This window comes from Hipposideros armiger, unplaced genomic scaffold, assembly GCF_001890085.2.
Source record: "Hipposideros armiger isolate ML-2016 unplaced genomic scaffold, ASM189008v1 scaffold_499, whole genome shotgun sequence".
Classification (NCBI taxonomy): domain Eukaryota; kingdom Metazoa; phylum Chordata; class Mammalia; order Chiroptera; family Hipposideridae; genus Hipposideros; species Hipposideros armiger.
This window is the reverse complement of record NW_017731849.1, coordinates 285,206-294,312: the sequence shown is the minus strand read 5'-3', so window position 1 is coordinate 294,312 and position 9,107 is coordinate 285,206. Positions and strand designations below refer to the sequence as shown.

General features: G+C 42.9%; 1 protein-coding gene across 1 annotated transcript in view; it reads right to left on the bottom strand.

Moving 5' to 3' along the window:
- Window positions 1-3,177: 3,177 nt before the first annotated feature.
- Window positions 3,178-9,107, bottom strand: part of MEP1A (meprin A subunit alpha) — a 40,154-nt gene continuing 34,224 nt past the window's right edge. Inside the window, exons 12-13 of the mRNA XM_019667524.1 lie at window positions 4,015-4,188; window positions 3,178-3,491 (exon numbers count right to left, since the gene is read on the bottom strand). Coding sequence (XP_019523069.1) covers window positions 3,187-3,491; window positions 4,015-4,188 — 479 coding nt within the window. The 3' untranslated portion in view covers window positions 3,178-3,186. The remainder of the gene's footprint in view (window positions 3,492-4,014; window positions 4,189-9,107) is intronic.

The following is a 9,107-nucleotide window of genomic DNA, read 5'->3' as shown; positions in this document are numbered from 1 at the left end:
TATAAAGCCCACAGAACAGTACCTGGCGCACGGTAATAGTTGAATGAAGGTATCCATTATTATTTTGTAACACAGAGCCCAGATTTAGACACCATTTCTACTCAGAATCAAAATACATCCACACTTCACATTTTCACATTTTATTCACGGTTAGGAGTCTTCAAAAGGAACCCTGAAGATACGTGACATCCTAAATCATCATGCTACCAAGGTTTGAGTTTAACTCAAGCCCGTTATGAAACCAGAAGAGGAGAATAAGTCACTTAATAAATAGTGAGCTTGGTTAATTTCAGCGTGTCTGCATCTCAATTCAGCTTTGATGATCTTAAATAAAATGACAAAATTTTATTTAATCCTTAAACGAATCTCATTGTTTCCCCTCTACAGGTGAGCCAATTATGTGCTATAGCAGTAGGGTCCATGAAGGCTCTCTCTGTTGCAGTAAACGGAACCACTGTCTGTGAGCAACAAAGATTCCAAAATAATAGGGACTTAAACTACAAGTTTATTTCTCTAGCATATCAACGTGTGTTGATAAGCAGTCCAAGAATGGTATGGTGGACTTGGCTCCATGTATTTCTCTAGTACTTTCTATCTTTTTGTTCTGCTCTTCCCAGGGTCACGGCACAGGCCCACATGGCAGTTCCGACTCTGGCTATCAAGTCATTAGGGCAGAAGAAGGAATTAACGATGTGTGTACCAAGGCTTCTTAAAGAAAGTTCCCAGAATCTGTCACTCGACATCTCTGCTTCCATTCTACCGGCCAGAACTTAAGCACACAGCTCCACCTACTGGCTAGGGATGGGGAGAATGTAAACTATATTCTCAGTAGCCATTTGACCAGCTAGGACTTGGAGACTCTATTACTGAGAATGGATGGAGAGAGAATGGATATTGCTGACCATTTTTGCCCGGGGCTGGTAATCTGAATGTCTCCCCTGCCTCCCATTCTCCCCTCATAACTTTCTCACAACACCATTTTTTCTACTGTCCATTTATTCTCTTCACCAGATAGAAATTGTAAATATTACTGATGATTTCCATTGAGCTGTTGAGTCACACATGAGTCAAATTGTCCTAAATTTGTCTGAGCCCTGAGGGAAGCTGTGAACCAGAAGAGGCCATGACTCAACCTATTCTGGAATTCCAGGGCCAGCCCTTGGCAAATGTGAAAGGTGGAGAGAGATGGATCTCATTTCTACTATCTTGTCCCATCTCGGTTTTAGCCCCATCTCTTACACACACTCACAAGTGCACATGTGCNAAATAAATGTTTGTTCTAACATTTCTGTGTGGCTTGGTTGGAATTTTCATGGACAGTTGAAAACAGAGCCCCAGGAGTTCTGGTAGCTATAGATATTTGTGCAACACTGCCCCCTATCTACTGTATTAGTTTTCTGTTGCTGTGCAGCATATTACCACAAACTTACAGGCTTAAAACAACCCTCATTTTTTATCACACGGTTTCTATAGGTCAGAAGTCCAGGTGTGCCTCAACAGGGTCCTCTGCTCAGGGCCTTACCAGGGGGTTCTCCTCCAAGCTCATTGCTTTTTGGCAGAATTCCAATTTTTGTGGTCATAAGACTGAGGCCCTCACCTCCTAGAGGTGGCTTGCTATCTCCTGCCGTGTGTCCCTCTCCACAACATGACAATTTGCTTCTTTAAAGTCAGTAGGAGAGCTTCTGTACTGATTTGAATATCTCTGACTCCTTCGGTCTCTGACCTCTAGAATCTCTTTTAAAGACTTGCCTGATTAGGTCAGGCCCATCCAGGATAACCTCCCTTGTGATTAACTCAAAGCCAGGTGATTAGGGACCTTAATTACATCTGCAAAATCCCTTCACCTTGCCATTTAATGTGATCTACTCCTGGGAGTAATATCTCATCATATTCACAGGTCCTTTCCACAGTCAAGGAGAGAGGATTATACAGGATATTTCATCCATTTTTGTTTTTTGTTTTTAAGAGTTTATTTGAGCCAAACTGATGACATGTGCNTGTCTCAGATTAAAGGAGGCTAAGGAGATATGAAAACTAAATGTAATGTGGATCCTAAACTGGATCCTGGAACAGAAAAAGGGCATTGTGGGGAAACTGGGAAATCTGAATAAGGCTTATAGTTTCGTTCATACTATTGTTAATAGCATTTAGTTTCATTAGCATTCATTTATTTCTTTGCATTGCTAATTGTACTATGGTTATGTAAGATGTTAACATCAGGTTATGGGGAACTCTGTAGTATTTTTGCAATGTATTTGTAAATCTAAAGTTATTTCAAAATAAAGGTCAAAAAAAGAAAAAACAAAGGGGAGATTGAAAAGAGCTCAGAAGAAATGTAGATATTTTGAGCCAAGCAGAATGGTTCCTACATCGGCTACAATTCTGTCAAATGAAAATGATGTTTTTGTCATTATATACATCCTACATGAAATATTTTTATGCAAATAAACATTATAAAAAGAGCTATTAAATACAGCAAACTGTACAGACAGACAGAGCTGGAAGCAAGTCCCAGTTCTAGTGTTTACCATCTGGGTAACTTTAGACAAATCACTTAACCTCTCTAAACTTCACCTTCCTTATGCACTAAATGGAGGTAACAAGGGCCATTCTGTCACAGGGTGGCTGTGAGGAATAATTTGGGTCATGCCTGTCTACTGCTCAGGACAGCATGTGACACATAGCAAACAGTCCAAAAATATTAGAAATTTTTCTTACTATTATAAAAAAACCTAACTATAATAACAGTACAACAGAACTAATAGAAATAATAATTAATAACGAATAATAATATTGGTAGTCAGGGAAGATGTAAGCTTGGTCCCGAGTTTCACCATGGCAGGTCATGGGTTAAAAGCTTTGGGTAGTTTTTGAGCCCTGCAGTAGAGTTTGAAATTCCAAAAACAGTGAAGATGTTGTAGACAATGCCCCAGAGGCAGAAAAGTGATACACATCAAGAGACAGGAGCCCTGGGGCTCCTGTGACCTGACAATACCCTTGCTCTGCCCTGACAGCATAAGCCCATCCATTCAGGGCCCAGTTTTGTGGAGTCAAGGATAGCCATGTCCAGCTGAGCCTCTGATGGAGTCATTGCCCTGACCTGAGTGAGACCAGTGCCTTTACCAGGCTAAGCAAATACTCAGCTCACCTCTGCTGACCCACCACCAGCCTCCTCAGCCACAGGGCCTACCTGCAGCTCGCCATCCCCTTCACGTTCACACAGATGCCTTCATTTTGGCAAGGGTTCGGGTCACATGGGTCTCTGAAGTACTGTGGCCAGTTGTGGTCCTCCATAGGGCCTGTGTTCTCCACTGACCGTTTCTGTCTGCTGGGCTGCCTCTGGCCCAGGCCGCCAGGTGGGGCTTTCTCTAACAAGGCCTTCCCTGAACCTTCTTCTGAGGCCTGCTGCTCTTGGTCCTGGAGAACGAGGCCTTGAGGAGTGAGCCTTGTGTTTTTAGTGTGAACTTCAGTCTGGTTGAGGTGGGTGATATCTTGAGGAAATAGACAAAGAGTGGTGAGGAAGATCTATGATTAATACCTGACTACAATTAACTTTTACTCCTGGAGAAAGTTCCCTCAGTGGCCTGTATCCGTCATGGACATCGCCTTTAGTGACATGGAAAAGTGGCTTTGAACCCAGCTGACTCTCATAATGCTAGTTATTTTCATTTTCAGAGTAGTCTATCACATTTTTATTTAACTGAAAAAACAAATATAAAGTTAGCATGGATAGACTGAAACTAGTAAACTGAAGTCAGCGAACTATCATATTTGATAAATTGTCAAGAAGGATGACAGTAAAATTTTAGTTTCTCCCAAGGACAGTTAAACTAAAGATGGGAATCCTTTTGTAATAGTGTAAAACATAGTTCTCTCAGAACTTTTTTTTTTAACTTAGTCCTTAAAACAAAACAATAAAACAAACAAAAAATTCCCACCCTCCATGCGATGCTTTAAAATCAGTTTGACACCCAGAGGATAGAATTATTTATTCAGGAGGATAATGAAAATTACCTTCAAAGTCCACAAAAATGATAAGGTCATCATTTTTAAGGAAATTCCTCCTTTTCAGCATTTGGTGGGAGATGACAGCACTCCAGCCCCAGTCCATGCTTCTATAACACTCACAATCCTGATCATAAGATCCCACAATGGATGGTCTGTCCCAGATGACAGAGCCGTTTATTGCTGCAAAGTTATAGGTAACGCAAAATCACATTAATTCTTTATACTTCATTTTTCAATTTGTTTTTAATGAGGATATAGGGCTTTGCAATCAGAAAAAAAAAATAATGTTGAAAATTAGGTTATTTACTCTTTCCAGAAGAGCTAAAACTCCGAATTGGAAGGAGGGAAGGGCAGAGAACCACAATTCTGAATGGTTAATCGCCCACTGCTAAGTGATTTCCTCAAGAAAGAAGGAGGAACAGCTAGCTATAGTTTCTTCCTTTTAAGGCTTAAGGCTCTTTGTTTAAAAAAAATGTTTGCCCATTTATTTATTGGTGTAAGTTTGTCTGATGAATAATACTGATGATCAGTAATATTTTAGGAGTCATTGCATTAGTTCTACACAGAGACAGCAAATTCTGAATATCTGATNTGACAGCGCTCTCCCGTGTAGAAGAAGGCATGACTGGAGACACACCTGAAGGAACAACAGGACACAGGCATGCATCTGGGAGCCGTGTAAGCCTCCAGCGCTTCCCAGCAACAAGTGCCAACACACTGGTAATGGCAATGAGCGCTTCCTGAGCGGCTCCACGTGCCTGGCTGCCTTTGAAGTGCTTTTTATGAGTCAGTGCATTTAATCATAGAACAACCCTTTGAGGTGGTAGTTATATTACCAGGCTATTGTCATCGTCCTCACTTTAGAGAAAGGTTAAATAACTTGCTCAAGGTCACGAGTGTTTCACACATGAAGTCTAACCCCAGAGGTCTGTCTCCAGACCCAGTACTCTGGACCTTACTCTGGACATGTGCAAATTTCAGAAGGAAGGTTTGGGGCACTTAAAAAATACGTTGCCTGACACTGGCTCAGACTATATGCCACCGGGAACGTTCTCCAGATAAAGTTTGACTCAGTGCATTAGTTGGAGCTGGAAAACTCCGAGATAATTTTCATTAAAGTGTTATTGGAAGGTGAGGTGTTTGGCACATAAGAGGCACCTAATGGCCATACCTTGGGGTTCTTTTCAAAAAAATGTTATTTGGGATAAAGATCAACTAATTTCAGAACTAAGGTGTTAAGAGTAGTGTTTCATTTCTGGAACTATAACAGTTCTAGCCTTTGTGTCAAACAACATTCATATTATGAAGTCTACTCACAGAGTAGAATGAGATGATCAGAAGTCAAGGCCTCCTTTTATTAATTCTGGAACTATTTTACCTTTAAAGCCCTCGTCTCTAGCCTAGGAATTGACTTCTTAAAATTCACTGAGTAATAGTAACTTTTTACAATTTTTCTCCAGCCCAGTCCCTTCCAAATACAGTTTAATTATACGAGGTGTGATAAAAAATATATACAGTGAATGTTTAAATTTAAAACATTTATTACAGTAAAAGATGCGTTGCCATTAACCCCCCTAAAAATACTTCCCCTCACTTTAAACACACTTATTCCATTGTTCTTGCCAATTCTGAAGCAGTTCTGGAAGTCCTCTTTCGTCAGTGTCTTTATTTTTTATTTTATTTTTTATTATTATTTTTTTTTAGCTGAGCCATCCTGCCACCTGTTGGCAGCTCAGTGGCAGCTCAGCTCGGCCCAGGAATTGAACCACTGTTGCTCAGNGCCTCCCCAGAAGCTATTGGGTCTGCCTGGCAGACGTCCAGGGGCAGCCAGCAGCAGCAGCAGTAGCACTCAAACACCACCCTGCCCCTCTGGAGGCTCATGTCAAATTATCCCTCATTGTTGCAGATGCCATGCCATGTGCCAAAATAAGAGAATGGAATTGGCCCCCGGGGCCGGCCTCGTGATGTACCCACCCCTTCTTCCTGTTCCCATCATTGGTACTGAGGGAATGGGACAGCGATGAAGCACCTGCTTAATTTCCATTCACCAACCTCAGAAGACTAGGGTTCCCCCCCCCAATCTGTCCTTACGTTTTGTATAGGTGTATATCTAAGTTTATCTTTTAGCCCATTTTAGAGAGGAAACACTTTCCATAAGTCTTCTACTCTTGGTGAATATGGAGCAGACAGAGAAAGCGTAAAGGAAAGAGGGACACAATTCTTGAGCCCACCCTATGCCAGAGCCCTGTTACGTTATCTCTCAATACCATTTTCCTGTGTGGGGTCTCCTACTATGGTACTTAGCTACAGTCCTCTTGTGTGTTTTTAAAATGATTTTTTAGACATCCGTTCTTTCCCTTTCACCTGTAAATTTTGAGATGGAGGGTTCAAAGGTCACGAGTGTTCCTCTGCAGAAAGGGGGCCGTGGGCAGGAACTACGTGAGCCTGTTGGCACCCCAGGGTTTTTAATCCTTTAATTCAGAGCCAAGTCCCAAACGAAGTATGCTGGTGACTATTAAAAACAGACAAAGCCAGGAGTCCAGAGAAAAAGGCTTTTTTTCTCAGCATCAAAAGCAACAGGAACTGTTTGGGCAAGTCATGGGAAGACTGCTGTTACAGCCCACTTCCGACGTTCAACAACACAATCCAAGGATTATTGGGGGCCTTCTTGTAACCAATTTTGATTGGTACCATCCTCTGTCCTCCACCCTGCCAAACAGCCCCGCCTCCAGTAGTGGTGGAAAGAGGTGTTTGATCCTGATTAACCAGGAAAATCGTACATCCATTTACTGCTTTTCTGGAACTGTGAGTGTTTCCCATGCCCCGAGGAGCTCTCTCACGCGGTCCTCGTCAGAGCGATCCTAACAGGAATCTCCAGCTGCGCTAATGAGTGACAGCTGGCCTCCAGCATTGGGTCTCTGGCTTCTCCTGAGGCTTGAACGCCACCTGGTGGTCGTTAGAGGAGGCGCCTCCTCTGGGTGCCCCTGGGTAGGACCTCAAAGGTGCCCAACGCTAGGCCTGTGAATGACATGGCTGGTGGGCAACGTGTAGACAAGTAATTTGGGACATATGAACAGAGGGAAGGTGGAATCAAGTCCTGCTCGATGACCGAAACGAGGAATGAAAGAATCATTCTCACTCCTCACCTCCTAACCCTTTTACGTTATGGTCCTTGCAGGAAAAAAGGAAGTCCGAGAGGGAGATAGAGGTATGGGGAGAGAGAGCATTCCAGACATGTAGTTTCAGTAAACAACACAGATCTGCAGGTAAGTGTCCATGGATGAGATTATACTAGCCAGCCTAGCTCCCTCCTTTTGTTTCCTTCTTCTCTCTCGGGCTGAGTCTTATTTACCGAAACAAAGGCAAAGTGAAAAGCAGCCCCTTTTCCAGACCGGAGTCAGGGAGGTAGTTTGAGGAAGACTGGGTGCCTTCCGTGGTTCATGGGACTTCAACACTTGTTCCATCAATGCACCTTCAAAAGGAGGAGCTAAGATGGTCATATTCTTTTTCTAATTCATCCATAGAAAACTACTGCTGGGCTGGGTTTTCTTGTTCATTCCGGGTTGAATCTGCAGCTGTCCCAGGCCAGGACTATATGACACACCAGCCCACAGCTGAGGCCACCTGGTGAGTCTAGCCTTGGGACACACGTGGAAGAGGAGGCTGCTGGCTCTGCTCGCCAAGCTGTTATCCAGGGAGAACCAGGAGGCGATAACAGTACCAATGGCTGAGAGAGCTGGCCTTTGGGACAGACGGACAAGCTGACCTGGCCTTGCGTAACGAGGCAGACATCTTCTGACTAGAAGAATGTCGTATGCCTTAGGATATTGTTCGTAACCCCTCAACATATCTCTCACACCTTTTCTTTTCTATTGGACATGGCTCTGATAGAAAACAAAATCTCGAGGAAAGATGAGGCTTAACATGCAAAAACGTCTAAAATAAGCACACAACAAATGAAGTTATACTTGCCCTCCAATAAAAATGGCTAATGGCTAATTAACTGTTAGCTACCATTTCTTGAGTTGTTACCATGTATTTGGTGCTGTCCTTTATGCATATAATCTCATTTTAACCTTACAGCAAACCCAGATTGAGTAAATATCCTTTTCCTCTTTATTTTACTGATGAATAAACTAAGCACAGAGAGGTCAAACTTGCCCAGGGTCACACAGCTCAGGTGTGTTGAAGTGTTGAATGCAGAGTGTGTCTCACCCAGGACATGTGCATGTCACCACCTTACTCTATTGCCTCTCCATGCAACTTAATGCACGTAGACTCCCATAGTGGAGAGCGTTCTGAGTACACAAAATGAGAGAGGGAGAACAGTGGTGACAGAAAGGGTGGAGATGTTAGGTCATCTCTAACTTTAACCTCACTTCACAATTTCACTTCGGAGCAGCCCAGAACATAATGACCAGTGTTCTGAGCAAGCTGTAGAGTCGGCCCACTTCCTTTTTCGGTCTCTGATGGAGCATGAAAGGACTCCTGCTGTGTTGCTTTATTGACAGCAGACCTCCTAGTTGACTCCCCAAATGGAGCAGCTTAACTGTACATGCATTTTCATCTTTAGTCTTCATCCAAATGAGCTTCCATGAGGTTCCAATCACGGGTGGTGGTATTTTTGTTCTTGCCAGAGATGTATCAAGCTTTCTCAGGCTGTTGGATGTCATTTAGACACAAAGGAGGAAACTACGATTTCCCAGAAATAAAGCGTTTCTAAGGCTGTGTTTAAACACACAAGTGGAGAATTGAGACATTTGTCCTAATACACTTGTCTATGTCATGATTACCCTTGTGATGTGCGGACGGAAGCAGCAGCTGATTGGCTTTCTTGAACTATTTGGAGTCTCTGCTTCACTCTGCGGGAGTGGACACACTAGACTGTCTTTAGCACTGATTGACAGCCAGTTTAGTGAGGATACAGCTGTGGTTAAGAGTGTGGGTTCTGGAGCCAGACCTTGTACTTTCCAATTGTCGGTCCACCACTTCTTGGTTTTGCGACCTTGGCTAAAGTAGCTCTCTTGTGACTCAATTTCCACAATGTAAAAGAGGATAAAAATGATACAGGTTTCACAGGTTATTGTGAAGAGTTATCC